Below are 17,230 nucleotides of genomic sequence, written 5' to 3'. Positions count from 1 at the left end.
TCACAAGGATGACAACCAGGCTGGGAAAGTGGGTCACAAGAGGAGACTGAAAGTATCTTCTGTATTCAGACTGTTGTGTCCCAGCCTACGATAGTGTGATAAATCGACTTGATGTTCAAGAAATTTTGCGCTACTTCCAAGGGTAACATTTCAGGACCAGATGCAATCTCACTATTAATTCAGAAGGCATAGAAAATGCATACACAACGGGTTAGCCTTACCAATACTTTGGTGATAAGAAGAAATTACCAGCCCCAGCTGTGAATAGGGAAGTTTGCTTTTCTCCACTGAACTAAAAACTCTGAAGTGCTCCTGAGAAAGATTAGGAGGTGTTGACATGTGCATCTCTTCTGTTCCCAGACAAAATTCCACCTTCCCAGGCGTGAATTTTAAATTGTTGATTCCTGCTCTATCTCCTAAATTTGTGGAAACAAAATTTAAAATGGTGAAAGGAAGGAAACGGATGGGGAGGGAAAGGGTAGAGGAAACCGAAAGGGAAGAAAAGATTTTGCATACACATGGGAATTATTCGCAGTTTGAGGGACACTTTTCCCCTAAACTTGGTATCCAGGATCATCTTTTAAAGACACCCTGGTGAGGGAGGATGGGCTCTATACCCTTGTTATTTCATAAGGGCCAGTTAACCAGAAAGCTAATGTTGAGATCATGCTTTGGGGAATTGGGGGAAGTTACACAGTATGAGTTCGCCTTTTTTTTAATAGCTTCAGACACTAAGATGTTCATTTGCCCCTGGGGCAGAAACCTCTGGGATAGAGTCAACTCTTACATAGTTCTGGCCTAAGAAAGAAAAAAAAAAAAAATGGGGAAAAAAAACCCTCTCTCTTTTTAAGATCAGAAAACACACAGGGAAAAGCAGAGAAAAAAATATGTCAGGGAAATAGTCAAAGTAGCAGAGAGAGAAGCTAATATGGATTTTAAAGTCCACAGCCTGAGGACTAGGGATAAACTACTGAGAATATTTTAGTACCAGGTAAGATTCAGGGTGAATTAACAGAATCATTTTTAGGAATGAATTTCCTTTTTTACTCTATGCCTTACCCATTGTTAATGTATAGAGTAACTGAAAGGAGGTAAAAAAAATCTGGAGGGCTAGTTGAACATAATGTGAGTCTGCAGACAATACCTCCAAAAATTTGGCATACTTTTAAAAGGAATGCTCTTGGGGGATGAAGGGGTGGCCAAAAATATAACAAGCAAATCAGTAAAAATAAATAAATAAATAGATAGATAGATAGATAGATAGATAGATAAAACTCTGTTCGTGGTTGTAAAAAAAACTGACCAAATTTCTAAAAGGTAAGTTCAGTGGAAATTAGCATCTTATTTAAGGGGTGTAAATTAAATCTATTTTAATTGTTTCAGAATATAATTACTTTGAGTTTATTCTCATTACTTGGATAAATTTGAGCAGTAAAGGGCATAAATATAGGTCAAAGTTTTAAAGTCTTAAAATAACCTAAGTATAGATAATTCAGGATTTTTTTCTCAGCCTAAATTTTATACTGTTCTTTGAGTTTACCACTTACCCACTCAAAGCCCTGCCTTGATTGAATTCACAAATTGATAAATGTTGATAAGGAAGAAAATGAGTAAACGTAATATAACTAATAATAGTGAATATCTGGTTCTAAGCTAAAAGAAAACTCTAAGATGAAAATTTATGGGATTAGTAAGAGGTCTTAATGGTGCATATTTTAAAATGCATCCATTTCTTTGAAATGGGTGAAGTGGTACTTGGTAAAAGGCTCTAGTTAACTCAGTATACCTTACCCATAAACTAATGGAAGCAGAACATGAGCACAGTCCCACACCTGCAAAGACAACTCTGAGGACAACAATGTACAGCATAAAACAATTAATGAATATTATTTCCACATGTTTTCCAGGGAGTTGGCTGGTGTCTCAGAAAGCATAAACGCAGGCCAGTGAGAAATTGCCATAGTGGGAATGAAGTGTAGAAGGAAAGACGGTAAGATCCTTTAGACAAGAGGAAGACAGGGAAAGGCAGCCAGGGGTGGGATGTCAGTGGGGAAGGGGTCTGCAGGATGGTGGCCCTACACAAACAGATCCAGGAACATGAAACCACCAATTACCTTGTGTCTGTGCCAGAAATAATGAAAGCAACTTTCTGCTATGTCGGATTGATCTGTTGTGGTATTTAGATTTTTCCAGGGTCTCTCTAAAGCATCTCAAAGTGTCTGTCACATCCGCGGGCACACAGATGATCTGTTTGGCTCTGTTATACTCTGGAAGGAAAAAGAAGGGGGACACTGAGGATGAAACGCGGCACAGAGCCAACTAGAAGCAAAGAAGGCTCTGATTTCTTGGTCCCAACCTGAAGCTGCTAAATTCAAAGTCCCAGATCAGCAACATTCAGGTCATTTTTTTTTTCCTTTTGGTATCTTTGAAAATTCTTTTTTTAAAAAGAAACTTAGGAAAGTTCTGATTCTTATGAAATGCAAATAACTTTAGATCTTGTCAATTTCCTTATGAAGCCTCCTACTTTTTCTTTCGCTGATCATAAAAAATGAAATAATCTACTCCTTTTTTAGCAAACTTCTTCAAAGCAAAGGTACCTTGGGAAAGAGACTAAAGGAGGAAACAAAGAATCCTAGAGACAGGCAACTGCTCTCTGAAGGGAAGGGAAAGACGGGTTCCTAAGACTTGAGGGTGCAAAGGAAAAGGTGCCTGGGGGCGGTGGGTGGGTCCGGAACCAACCAGCTACCTTGAAAAGTTCCAGGAAGAGGAGATGGTGGGAGAGAGTTGCTGAGAGGTTTCTGGGGAGCGAGGGGGTGATCCTGGGAATTAGACTCCAGGTTTGCAGCATACACCAAGAAGCAGGAGAGAAAGGAATTGCCAGTTTCAGAATTAGAATCACAAAGAACACGTGGAAGGTGCCCAAATGGAAGGTCTCTTAGGTCAAAGAAAGAGGTCTGTTTTTCTGTTTTTCAAATTGTAAGTAATCACAAGATTGGATTTTTGTCTTTTTTCCTTAGAGAAAGAAGATTTAAAAGTATCTGAGCTCAGGCTGCTGTAAACGCATTACCATAGACCACACGGTTTATGAACAACAGAAAATTGCTTTTCACAGATCTGGAGGCTGGAAGTCTTAGACTAAGGTGCCAGCATGGCTAGGTTCTGGCGAAGTCTTTCTCCCTTGCTTGCAGCTGGTTTCCTTTTCACTGTGCCTCTTTCACATAGCAGAAAGGGGGCTAGAGAGAGCCCCCTTGCTCTCTTTTATAAGGGCATTAATCCCCCATCCGCGAGGACTCCACCCCCATGACCTAATCACCACCCAAGTCCCTGCCTCTGAACAACACATCCCATTGGTTAGGATATTTCAACCTCTGAATTTTGAGGAGCCACAGATATTTAGTCCCCAGGAGGAAGGAAAGGAGGAAGACTGGAGATTCTCAAGTGTTAATGAGATAGTTACTTTCTCCAGCTTTAAACATTGTTTTAACACACACGTAAAGCATCTAGCATAGTGCCCGCCATGGAGTAAACACTCAATAGATAGAGCCTCACATAATGACTGTAAGTCACTTTTTTGGGGGGGGTGGGGGGAACCAGGGATTGAACTCAGGGGCACAGGCACTGGACCACTAAGCTACATCCCCAGCTCTATTTTGTATTTTATTTAGAGACAGGGTCTCACCGAGTTGCTTAATGCCTCACTTTTGCTGATGTTAGCTTTGTACTCGTGATCCTCCCGTCTCAGTGTCCCGAGGCACTGGGATTACAGGCGTGCACCAACACGCCCAGCATAGTCATATATTTTTAAAATATAGTCATGTGCCACATAATGACGTTTTGATCATTGACGGCTCATGTATGTGATGATGGTCCCACAAGATTATATCACCTACTGACTCATAGCTATCTTAGTTTGTATAAGACACTCTGGCGTTCATACAACAATGAGGTTGTGCAGTGGCATATTTCTTCCTGCCATTGAGCATGACTGCATATATTGAGCACTTTGCAGTACCAGACACCACGGCAGGCACTGAGGAAACACAGGCAGACACAATAGACACGGCCCCTGCTCTCACAAAGCTTACATTCTAGAATAAAACCTGGAAATATTATGTATAATAAAAATAGTCTGGAGAAAATTGTCCAGCTATCTCTGTATCAAATATCTGCCTATAACTCTTCTTTTTTTTTTTTTTTTTCTAAACTATCTTTCCGTTTTTTCAAGCCCTAGCGTATCTTTTCTCTTGAAGCCTAATTAGGGTTCTGTCAGGGGTATAAAGCAAAAAGGAAGCATCAGAAGTTCAGAACTTCTTTCTGAAAACACCTATGGACAGAAAATTCAGGAAGCTATTCCAAAGGCACTAGTAGTAGCACCTTCACAGTTTGAAACAGGTAAGGAGGACCAGCACAAGAAGGAAAAGGAAGGAATTATTATGTTTTTCATTGTACCAATGTAGAAACAAAAGTTGAAATGCCAATGATTCCTCAGGGCTGGGCCAACCAGGGTGGGAACCCAGGGAGTGGTCTGAAATTTGGGGCTGCTTTCTACACACTTGGTCACTTCCACAATCAAAGGCCTTAATAAAACACACCTGACAAAGAGTTGAAAATTTCAACAGACCTGAGGACTGAATGATCCTTTCAGAGAACTTAAATACTAATAAGGTCAAAACTCAAGAAAGAGACTCCAGGTGGAATGCAAAAACAGTTACAATAAAAGGCATATCCAGGTTTATCTACCCTGTGGAGCTTAACAAGCAGGAAAGTTACTCATCCATACAGGAATAATCTATAAAACGTGGTACTCTCACTTCTCCAAATCCTATGGAGACGATACCAAATTACATATGCATTATTAAATAGTTGAAGGGAGAATAGGATGCTGTTAAATAATGAGAACACCAAATGTTCCTAGCCACTGGGGCATTACAATATCTGCCGTGAAGAATTGAATGTATCAAGCATTACCACCAAATGCTGTTATGACAAAAGAAAATGTATGAGGATCTAAAGCAGTGAGCTGGTGTGGAAATCATCATGAGTATAGTCAGTCTTTTAAAAGAATTGCGTACACATCATGGTGACATACATAAGACCCAACACACTTATAAATATGTTAATGATCTGAGCTTAGTATATTGAGAAAAATTCAGCATCCCAATAATTTGCTAAATAAACTCAAAAGCACAGGCCAAAAGATGTTTCCAGTTACAGAGGTCCTACAGTCTTATAAAGAGCTATAAGTTGGAAGTCAAGCTTTTAACTGTTCAATGTAAAATGTATAATTAGTATACAGGGTCATCTGAACATTACTATGTTATTACAATAAGTCAGAATAAAGTGCCTGCCCCATATGAACACTGAAATACATCAAATTACCTCTTGAATGCTATAAATTTAGAGAAGATTCTAACTGAAAGGAACAATGACGAATGGACTTGGTAGCTCAGAGGATCACTAGTGAGTGGAGCAATTAGACAGACCAGAATTCAAATCACAGACCCAGTTTATTTTTCTCATCTGCAACTCGAGCAAAATAATACCTACCTCCCAAGACTGTAAAAACTGCAGAATCTAAATATAGTTCCAGCTTGATATTATATTGCCCTTACAATATTTCACATTCTTCTCTCTTCAAATGTTTCTGCTCTAATCAGAACACACACAGGCTATACTTCATCCACAGTTGAGAATAACTCAAAGGATGACTATATACTGACTGTACCTACCTTCCCTTCTGTCCCACCACCACACCCTGCCTGACCAAATGTAGCTCTAACAAGAAGCAAGCAAAGCTTTGCTGACACAGTGCATCCATCATCAGTTAAAAAAAAAAAAAGCCCTGGTGCACAGGCTAGAATTTTGCTAGGTATATTTCTCTTATTCCTTTGCTGCTAGTCACCATTTTGATAACAACCATTTTGATGCATTTACTCACATTAGTTGCAATCCTCTCCAGGATGGAAAGGATAAAAATAATTGTATATTTGAGGAAGGACCCAAAAGCAGGGGAACTCCTGGGGTTTTACAGACAAAATCAAGACAAGGAGAACACAGCCAGCATCACACTCTATCATTAAAACTAGTCACACAGGACTGGCCACAAGAAGGTGGTCCTCCCCTGGTAATATGATTGGTCACTGGCGGTAAAACCTACAGAGTTTATGGTCACCAACTGCACTCCACTCCACTCTACATAGCTCTCTGATCCTTCTCCCTTCCCTTCTATTTTCCTTAATGGCCAGTCTCCTTTTTTTAATATTCAAAACCTCCCACCTAGCAACCTTGGCTATGTTCTCAAGCTCCTGCTTCATTAAGAAAATCCCCAGTTCCCATGAGAATACCTTCAACCTCTACCCTTACTACCCACAAACCTTCTTGCATCAGGCTTATTCGCTCATCCTTCCTCTCTGCCCTCAGGGGAGCATCCCATCCTTCTGTTTGCATCCCATTTCCTTCCTTGTTTCTCCTCAGGGTCCTAGCTCTATCAAAAATCTTCCACTTTCTAAGCTCTCTAAGAGGGTGCTCTCTACTGGCTCTTTCCATTTAGTGTTTAAATAAGCTCCTTCTCTTCCATGAAAAATACAAAGCACAGCCTCCTGGGCCCTCTGAGCTCTGCATTTTCTTCCAGCTTCTCTCCTCTCCCTTTGGTTCTCACTCTTACTGATGAAGACATTCAAACTGTCTCAGTGACCAAAACAATGATCCTTGCCCTCACACAGCTTACACGTTAACAGGAGAAACAGACTAGTGACCAATAAATACAACAAAAAATCCTTAATTAAACAGTATGATGCTACGGGAGGGGAAAGAAGAGCGCAAAGGGAATTGGCAGGAAGTAGGCAGGGTGAGGTTTCAAATAGAATGGTCAAGTTGAGCCTTGTTGAAAAAGGAGATGAACACAAGGAGTGAAAGGAGGGAGGGGTTTATATGTAATCAGACATCTGGGTGATGGGGAGAGCATTCAGGAAGGGGAAACAGCTCAAGCAAGGTGGGGGTGCCACAGCAAAAAGGCAAGTGACAATGACCACCCATTTGCCCAATACAACAAGACTGTCAGTCCCCATCTGACGCAACCTCTCTGCCTGCCGACTGCTTCCTCCTCCTTAAAGCTCTCGCTTGCCTTGGCCTTGTCTCTATCACTCTCTTGTCGTTTATTTCTCAGTCCATGTCCCCACCTCTCTCACATACTGCTCTTCTTGTTTGCTCCCATGACCGGCATTGATTCTCTTCACGTATTCTCTGCCTCTTCATTCTGAGTACAGAGTCAGGACATGCTTCCCTACCCCTTTGAGTTAGAGTGTAGCCATGCAACTTTGGGTAATGAAATGTCAGCAGACATGACATGTGTCACTTTCTAGTAGCAGCTCTAAGAGCCAATGCATGATTTTTCTTGTCTGAAAAACAGAAACAATAAACCCATCTCATTAGTTGGCTATAAGCTAATATTCACAAAGCCTTTGTAAGTGTGCCTGATGGGCAGTGCATGAGTGTGATTCTTTTATTGGGATGGTTATAATAAATAATAAGAGAATCCATGTAAAGCCCTTACCATCAAACACACATGCGGTTGGGTGAGGCTGTGCCCAGAAAAAAGCACTCACTACCGCCTCTCAGTGGAGCTCCCTGGGAGGGCAACCTCAGAGCTCTGTTTCCTGCCTGGGAAGCAACTGTTCAGGCCGTGTCAAGGTGGACATTACCTCATCATGGGCAGCTCCCAGTTCTCAACCTCACTGAACACAGTAGCATGAGCCAGAGATAGTCTTGCCCTTGTGTAAAAGCTATGAGACTTGGGGCTATTTGTTAGGGCTCTCTAGCCCCAGCCTACTTTGATTGACAGCTTCCTAACTGTTGGTGTTGCTCAGGTCTACACTCCACATAACCCACTCTGGGTGACCTCATCAAAGTCCCTGACTTCAACCACCATCAAGATGTTGATAACTTAAATACAGATGTCCAACTCAACTCTCCTCCACAGGTCCCATCAGTATAACCAACCACATCCTGGAGAGCTCTGCTCAGTTATCATCCAGGCAAAAGGGATGCTCCAAAGTCGCTTTTCTCTGCCTGCATCTTCAGTCTAGCCCCCAAGCCAGAGAGCAAGACACTGGAACTCCTCCCTCCTGACCCATCCCCCATACCCAGTCAGTACAGGACACAGTCCTGGGTCTCCCGCCCCCTTTCTTTCATTTCTATTCTCCCCTCTACTCTGTCCAATTCTAGGCCATTATAATGTCCACTTGAATACACAAGTTAAGCGTGGCCAATCTCCTACTTCCACATAGCCTTTCAGTTGATTTTCCACATTACTGCCAACCCTTTTAAGAATGGGAATATGAACATTTCACTTTCCTTCTTTAAATCCTTTTAACTTGTTCCCCTCAGCTCTCCAGACAAATCTACATCTCTTTATCTGGCTCTCTAAGACACTTTATCTCCTAATTCCTGCCAACATTTCTAACCTCAGCTTTCTGCCTTTTTGCAGTCTCTCAAAAGCAGATACTAACTGTTCACTATTATTGCCGTAGCAGCAGCAGGAATAATATCACAGAATTATCACTCTCTATATCACCTCTGGTTTATTTATGTGCTTTAATTCTTCTTCAATACACTCTAAACTCCTAGATAACACATACATCTCTGTATCTTTAGTGCCTAGTATAGCACTTAACACATAGTAGATACTCAGGAAGTATTTGCTAAACAACTGAATGGCTGGCTGGCTGATTCAATAAATGAATGAATGAATGAGTGAATGAATGACTACACATATTCACATGTACATCTATAAAATAAGAGGTAAAGTGAAAAAAAAATCCTAACACTTCAAAGACTTACATTTTCTTCCAAAGCCAGAAACAGAAGACACATGAAAAATACAATACAGAGCAAGCGTCGTTTCCATTTCACCTTACTCTGTAGATTCATTCCTACAAGTTGCACTGCCAAAAACATTCTGCAAGGGCTTATCAGCTAAGCACAAACAAGGCATGATGTTCCCAAATCTTCTGTGCTCTAGTTAAAAGACCAAGAACTGAACAGATTTAAGCAGCAGAACAACCTATATTGACCATGGCAAAGGAAATTATGGAAGTCAAGACAGAACAAAGAAAACAGAAAAAGGTCAAATAGCAAGAGTTCCCCAGTGAGACAAAAACAGCAGAAAATGTGCAAAACAGCTTTTTTCCATCTCTTTTAGCCCCATCAATCTCCTTTTTCTTTTGTTTCTTTAGCTTACAAAAAAAGGTCAAACTTTTTTAAAAAGTGCTTTAATTCCCCTGACGTTTATAGCAATATAAAATGGTAAATATCAAATGGATTTTTTTTCAAATAAACTAGCAAAAGAGATTCTTACAGATATCCTAATTACAGAATATCTGACATGGGGAAGAATGGCAAACCCTGATTTAAAGAAAACACAGATTCAAGCTAAAATTGATTCTAACCTGAACAGATCATCACTTGTAGGAAATTTGTACCGTCCCCTATATCTATTGTCTTACTGATTGAAGGATCAATCTTGAGCTGCTTTCCAATGAAATTTCGGCAGGTAATCTTTAAGAAAAAGGGGGAAAAATATGAATTAATCAAGTACTCATATTTAAAAATGTGGCTTACTTGAAATGTTTATCTCATTTTTCACTTGTCAAAATAAAGAGACACAAAACAATGCTACAAAGAAAAGTTGATAGAATAGCATTCATTCATGAGAACTTCGAGGAGAAATGTGGCTGCATAATTTTTCATATTTCTTTTGTACAGCACAGCTGGAAGCAGAATATTAGGCAAATTATGTGGAGCAATTAGAGTATGATTTTATGATATTTTATAAATTTACTAGTCTAAATATATCTCCTATTATGTAAGTTGGAATATATTTAAAATATCAGCTGCTATTCCAATAGCATATTTTTCTAGTCTACTCATAATTAATGCAATTTTAACTTTCCAGATGAAAATTAACTTCCTCTGTATTGTTATTATTATTTTTTTGAGTTGTAGATGGACACATACCTTTATTTTATTTATTTATTTTATCTGGTGTTGAGGATTGACTCCCATGCTTCACACATGCTAAGCAAGTGCTCTACCACTGAGCCACAACCCTAGCCCCTCCTTTGTATTGTTTAGACAATTTATTTTCTGACAGATATTTGAGTTCTCAAATTTAAAAAAAAAAATCTGCAACATGTAATTTTTAGACAGAATGGAATTCTTTTAATAAATCTTGAATTTATTCTTCTATTTTTTCACTCCCATCCTGTCAGCTAACCTATCACTCAAAATACATCCCTCTTTGAACCCCAGTCTAATGTCCCTGGGGTGTATTTCCATAATGAGATGCAAATTCCAGTAAATTTAAATGACTTCCCAGAGTCTAATAAGGACATGCTGGACCTGGTTCTCCCCACCTTTCCACCTTCACTAAACAGATCTTTATTGAACACTTATTATGTGCCAAACACTGTTCCAAGCTAAAGGGATGAGATAGAAAAAAACAAAATGAACAAAAATTCCTAGTCTTAAGAAACTTATTCTGGTGGGAGAAGAGAGGAAACAAACAAGAGAGTGAAACACATTGTATAGCATTTTAAAGAGTTATAACTGCTATTGAGAAAAATAGATAAAAACAGCATATAATTTTCAGTAAGAAAAGGCCTCAAAAGAGAAGGGAACATTCAGCAAAGACTGGAAAACAGTGAGGGGGGAGTCAACATGGAAATCTGGAGAGGGGCATTTCAAAGGGGTGAGAGCAAATTCAAAGAGCCTGAGGCAGGCATGTCTTTAAGAGCAGTACAGGGAAGTGATAGGAAACGAGTTACTACAAATCACAGAGGGAGAAATTATCTAAGACAGTTATATTAAGGCCATGGTGAAGATTCTCACTTACTCTGAGTCAGGTAGTAAGCCGCCATAGAAGAGCAGGCCGAAGTGTGACCTGCCTGACTTGGGTTTTTAAAAGGTTATGCTGTCGGCTGCACTCCTAGAGGTGGTGGTATAAGGTAATGAGAAAGTCACTGCATTAACCCAAGCAAATATAACAATGAGCTGGGCACGATGGCACATGCCTGTAATCCCAGTGGTTCCGAAGGCTTGAGGCAGGAGGATAGCAAGTTCAAAGCCAGTCTCAGCAATTTAGTGAGGCCCTAAGCAACCTATGAAGCCCTGTCTCAAAAATAAAAAGGGCTGAGGATGTGGCTCAGTTGTAAGCGCCTCTTGGTTTAATTCCATACATACGACAATAATTAGATCAGAGGAGTAGTACTAGAGATAGCCAATAGTCCTATTCTGACTGTATTTTGAGGGCAGAAGATTTGAAAACCAATTTGCGGTGGGATGTGAAAGCAAGAGAGAAGTCAGGGAGTCTCCAAGGCACCTCACTGAGCATCTAGGATGGGCTATCACCAACTGGGGAAGACTTGGCAGAACAGGTTTGTTTGAGATGTGCTAAATTTAAGAAGTGCATTAAACATCTAAGAGATGCTGTTGATACTCAGGTAGTGTGATGGGTTGGGCGGGGGAACTTTTTTTTACCATATTTTTTATTGGTGCATTATAGTTTTACATAATGGTGGGATTTGTTGTTACATATTCTTGCATGCATGCACTATAACAATATAATATGGCCAATATCACCCCCTGGCATTTCCTCTTTCCCTCCCTTCCTGCCTCCTTCTGGTTCCTTTCCTCTATTCTACTGATCTCCCTGATTTCATGAGACCCCCCCACACACACACTTTTCTTTTCCTTTTTCTTCTTTAGCTTGCACATATAAGAGAAAAATGACTGCTGACCTTCTACGTTTGGCTTATTTCACTTAACATAATGTTCTCAAGTTCTATCCATTTTCCTGAAAATGCCATAATCTGACAGTTTTTTTGTGGATCAAATAGTTAGAGCTAAACTATGAGGGGAAAGTAAGGGAGGCATCCTTTTTGTAACGTATCTGCACCTCATCCCAGTTCTTCAATCAAATACCTAGGTGCTCTGTAAAGGGATTTGGCAGATTCTAAAATCCCTCATTAACTGGCTTTACATTAGGGAGATTATCCTCGGTGGGCCTGGCTTAATCCAATCAGCCCTTGACAAGCCAGCCATTACCAGGACTCCAAATAACAAACATGAATGGGGCCTATGGCTGTTCTCCCCTCACAGACTGTCTGTGAATAACAGCATCTGTCCATGCCGCCTGTTCATGCTCCTGATGGCCTGCTCTATGGATTTTGGGCCTGCTTAGCCAATCCCTACAATCATATAAGCCAATCCCATATAATAAATCCAGAGAGACATATACTAGTTCTGATTTACTAGTTCTGCTTCTGTGGTTGAAACTTTTTGATAGAGACACTTAAGACATATCATTATAAAAATTCAGGAGAAAGGTCTTGAGTTGCAATGTAATTTCAATAGTTATCATCATAAAAATGTACTTAAAGCCACAAGTAAAACTAACTTCCTGAGAGAGAATGTGTGGATAGAGAAGACAGGAGGTCAGAGAACAGAGTCTTGGGCACATTACATTAAGATATAGGGAAGAAGAGGAAGCAGTAACAAAGCAGACCTACAAGGGGCAACCCTTCTTTTGGCCCTGTCTGTTATCTGCTCCATCCCAGCTAGCAAGTCTCCTTCCGTCCCATCCCAGGGCCTTGTTCTTCCCTGGGGCTGCAAGGATCCTCCTCTAGATCTTTGCATGGCTGGCTCCTTCCCATTAAATGTCACCGTATGGAAGGAGTCTTATTGATCACCCTTGCTTCAGTTTACACCCCTAACCCCAGCCAATCGCTATCCCACTGACCTATGTTATTTTCTTCAGAGAACTTAGAATGATCATAGATCTGCTTAGCTGCCTGCATGTTATTATCTGGCCCCATCCCTACCCCTCCGAAATTAAACTCCACGAAGCAGGAACTCAGACTGTATTCTTCCCCCATAGAATATGCAAAAGGCAAGGCTCCCACTGGGCCAGAAGGAAACTGTGAGGAGCAGAAAATGGAGTCCTTGCTGGGGGAAGGCCACAGCCCAAGCCCACAGACAGCTGTGGACACGGAGGACAAGGTTCCAGTCCCACATATACCATGGATTCTGAGCAGGACACACACTGCACACCTGTATGCACTGGTTCTGATTAGGTAGTCAATACCTATTTGTTAAATTTAGTTAAACAATCAACTTATCTCTTTCCTCCATCTGATTCCAACTGTACCATGATTTCCACTGGCCTTGGGTATTTTTTGCATTTACCCATTCCTCCATTAAAAAAATACATATACTAAAAATTACGTTTTATGATTATATTGGTTTAAGTAGAAAAATACTAACAGTAGATAATTAAAACATTTTCTTTGACCTTTGTGTTACTTTTTTCTTATTTTTAAAGGAATCAAAAAAAGAATTTTTAGTAGGCCCCTAAAAATATCATGGGCTCTAGACACTGTCCCATTGTGCCTAACAAATAGGTCAGCCCTGACGGGAATATAAGCTTCTCATGAACAAGAACTTAATTTCTGTTTACCTGGAAAATACTGATACCTGGCAGATTTTCAATAACATTTGTTGATTTTAATAATAAATGCCTAAGTGAAAATAAAATTTATCTGATTCCTAAATCTGTCTTTTATGTAAGTATTAATTTTAAAAATCACAGCTGTAGGAATAATAGGGCAGAACTTACCTTCTCTCCATACTCAGCCTCATACCTTGCACAAGCTTGCTGGGTAATATCTGGGCCCTTGAACTTCTGTATTCTCAGAAGCAACTGGCGCTGTGCATATACCAGAAGTGGTGTCACCTGCTCTGTGTACCTCTCACTAGACAGAAGTAAAGAATACATTAAAAAGCAAACGTTAGTTTAAAAGACTTTTACTCTAATGCACTCTGTTTTTTTTTTATTGCCCATATAGTAGTAGTACGTACTGTGAAATTATGTTGAATTGAATGGCAAGTGATACTAGTGTTTCCCATTTTTCCACTTGATATAAAACTTCCAGAGATTTTAATACAAAGTCATGGATCCATTTCAAATCAACCACATTTACATCATCCAAAGGATGCTCAAAAGAAAGGCTAGAACCACCATTATCATGTTTAATATTCCCATAACAGCTTGGAACAATGAACTCTCCTTTGTCTTCAATGAACTACAAGTAGAAAATCATAATAATAATAAAGAAAAAATAAAAATGGCTAAGGATGTAGCTCAGTGATTAAACACTTCCAAGTTCAATCCCTACTAACAGGGAAAAAAATAATAAACTGCAAGTAACATATTGAAAAAAAATGTGTCATTTCATACATTTTTTTCTGAGAAATGAAATTGATAAAATAACATGAAAAAGAACTGAATAGAAAATTTTAAATGTTCCTTTTATGCAAATAAAAGCTTGATAATTTGAATTGGTAGTAATGTCCAATATGCTGTAATATGAAAAATGTGCTATATTTGTGTTGTTCAATATAGTTCCAATATAGCCACTAGACCCATGTCTACTGAACTATTGAAATGTGATTTTTTTTTTATTTTACTTGATTTTAAATATTTCCAGCTTAAATTTAAATAGTATCGCTAATGTTTCCTATGTTAGACAACATAGTTTGAGGTCTGTACTTCTTGGTATACAGTCAGCATCCACTTAAGTAAGGATATTAAACCAATAGGGTAAAGCTTCAGGAAAATAAGTTTTAATAATAAATAATAAGGTAATAATGAACAATAAAGTTTTGTACATTAACTTACAAAATGTTATATATAATTCTTTGATGTAAAGGTCAAACCTATAAAAAAGTAAATCTTCTAGAAGGCACTCTTTTTCTCTGAAATAAGGTGTTACTATTTTAACTACAATATTATGTTCATGTTCCATGAGTCCCTGATGTATTTGTGCATTTCTCTGAAAACTCTTTAGGCAAAGAAAGCAAAGCTTCTTAAATCAGGTTAAGGGCCAGGAAATAACCCCAAATGGTTGAATAAATTAAGTCCAAGTATTCCTATCCCAGTGACACCGTTTAGAGGAACCCAGGCACAGGGAGGAAAAGTAGCAAAAAAACAATAATAGTAAAACTCTTGTACAAGTTTCATTAGATATATTCTTAGATATCTGAAATTTTGGATGTTATTATAAATGGCATTATTTTAAAATTTTATTTTCAAAGTGTTTTCTGCTAGTATACAGAAGTACATTTATTGTTATATATTGAACTTATATCCTATTATGTTATTTATTAGTTCTAATAGTTACTTTGTAGAGTCCTGGGAAGTTGGAGTTCTCTATGTTAAAAAAATATATATCATATACACAAATAAAGTATTTTTATTTATTTATTTCTCATCTATGTTTCTTTTGTTTGTTTAGTTTGTCTTATTGCACTGGCCAGGATCTCTAACATGATGTTTGATAAAAGTGAAATAAGCAGACATCCTTGCTCTGTTCAAAATCTTAGGGAGAAGCGTGGAATATCTCACTATTAACCATGATGTTATCTGTAGATACTCTTTATTAGGTGGCAAAAGATATTTTCTGTTCCTAGTTTTCTGAGAATTTTTTAAATTTTTTTTATTAATGCATACTGAGCTTTCTAAATGCTTTGGCTGTATTTATTTCAATAGTCATATTTTTTCCTTTATCTTGTTAAAATATGGTAAATTACTTTGATTTATTTTTAAATATTAACTTTACATTTCCAGAATACACCCTAGTTTATCATCATTTGCATATTTTGATATTTGTAAATATTATATCATTATTTGCATGCTTCATATATTATGGGGAATGGTCTGCTAACATTTAATTAAGGAGTTTTTGCCTGTTCATGAGGAATATTAATTCATATTTTTCTTGTTGATGTATCTGTCAAGGTTAAGCTGGCTTTATATTGAATAAAATCTGGTGTAAGTTTTATCTTTTCTTCCATGTATTTTTGTTGAAATTTCTCCAGGAAAATATCCTGAGTCTGGAGTTTTCCTTATGTGAAGGTTTCTGATTTTGAATTTAATTTCTTGTTAATATATTTAGGTAGTTCATATTTTTTATTTCTTCTTGTGCAAGATTTGTTAAGTTGTGCTCTCCAATAAATGTGTCCATTTCATCTAACTTGTCAACTTCATTAGTAAAAATTAATCTAATATTCCTTTTTCTTTTAATATCCATAGTGTTTATCATAATATTCCTCTTTTATTACTGATAGCAATAATTTATGCTTTCTCATTTTTTGTTCTTGGGAGTATTCCACCTTTAATAATCTTTTCCAATGATTCATTTTGACCTTATTAATTATCTCCAAGTTTCTTTTTGTTTTGCTTTATATCTAATTGCTTTCTATTCTTATCATTTTCTTCATTTCTTCTTATGTCCTTTCTTCTTTTTACTTACTTTGGAGTTAATTTGCTTTTCTTTTTCTAGCTCCTATAAATGGGCACTTAGATAACTGAGGTTATCGCTTCCTTATTCTATAAAGCTATAAAGGCACTGCCTTATTTGAATCCCACAAACTTTGATATACTATCATCAGTTTAAAATATTTTCTAATTTCCCTTGGTTTGTTACCCCCTTTGGGTTATTTAGAAGTGCAGTATTTAATTTCCTAATATTTGGAGATTTTTCTTCTTATATATGTGGCAATCTACTTATAATTTAATTCTGTAGTGGTCAACAAAGATTTCAGTCTTTTAGCTTTTATTAAGACTTATTGTCTTGGGCTCTGCATAATGATCCAATTTGATGAATACACAAAGACACTGTGCTATTTCCATTCTATGTGGATATATTGCACTTCAATTATGACCTTATCCAGAATCAGTGTCATAAGACTGCCTTCTGTTCAACCACAAGTCTCAGGGTTACTTGCTCTTCTAACTCAGCTATAAAATCAGGTGTTCATTACACCTTCAGGGTGGAAAACTCACTAAACAACTCATAGAACTCACTTGAAGCACTACACTATGATTACAGCTTTATTATAAAGCATACAACTCAGGAACAGTGACATGAGAAGACACACAGGACGAGATCTGGGAGGGTCTGAGATGCAGAGCTTCCAAGCACTCTCCCCAGGGAATCAGGCCATGCTATCTTGCTGACGCATCAATGTGTTCAACTACCAAGAAGCTCTTCAAGCTCTGGGTGTCCAGAATGTATTTTCAATTTCTATTATTAGAAGAATTTCCAGAGAGCAGAACATACAGGTTTTTGGAGAATACCGTGCAACTCTTCATGTAAATGTATATTTTGTCTGA

General features: G+C 38.2%; 1 protein-coding gene across 1 annotated transcript in view; it reads right to left on the bottom strand.

Moving 5' to 3' along the window:
• Cfap54 (cilia and flagella associated protein 54) overlaps positions 1-17,230 on the bottom strand; it is a 264,100-nt gene that overhangs the window by 135,298 nt on the left and 111,572 nt on the right. Inside the window, exons 37-41 of the mRNA XM_076855417.1 lie at positions 13,915-14,138; positions 13,673-13,808; positions 9,447-9,555; positions 2,115-2,267; positions 222-416 (exon numbers count right to left, since the gene is read on the bottom strand). Coding sequence (XP_076711532.1) covers positions 222-416; positions 2,115-2,267; positions 9,447-9,555; positions 13,673-13,808; positions 13,915-14,138 — 817 coding nt within the window. The remainder of the gene's footprint in view (positions 1-221; positions 417-2,114; positions 2,268-9,446; positions 9,556-13,672; positions 13,809-13,914; positions 14,139-17,230) is intronic.

This window comes from Callospermophilus lateralis, chromosome 4 (assembly GCF_048772815.1).
Source record: "Callospermophilus lateralis isolate mCalLat2 chromosome 4, mCalLat2.hap1, whole genome shotgun sequence".
In the NCBI taxonomy this organism is placed as follows: domain Eukaryota; kingdom Metazoa; phylum Chordata; class Mammalia; order Rodentia; family Sciuridae; genus Callospermophilus; species Callospermophilus lateralis.
Note: the sequence above shows the minus strand (reverse complement) of the source record. Positions and strands in the feature narration are given on the sequence as shown.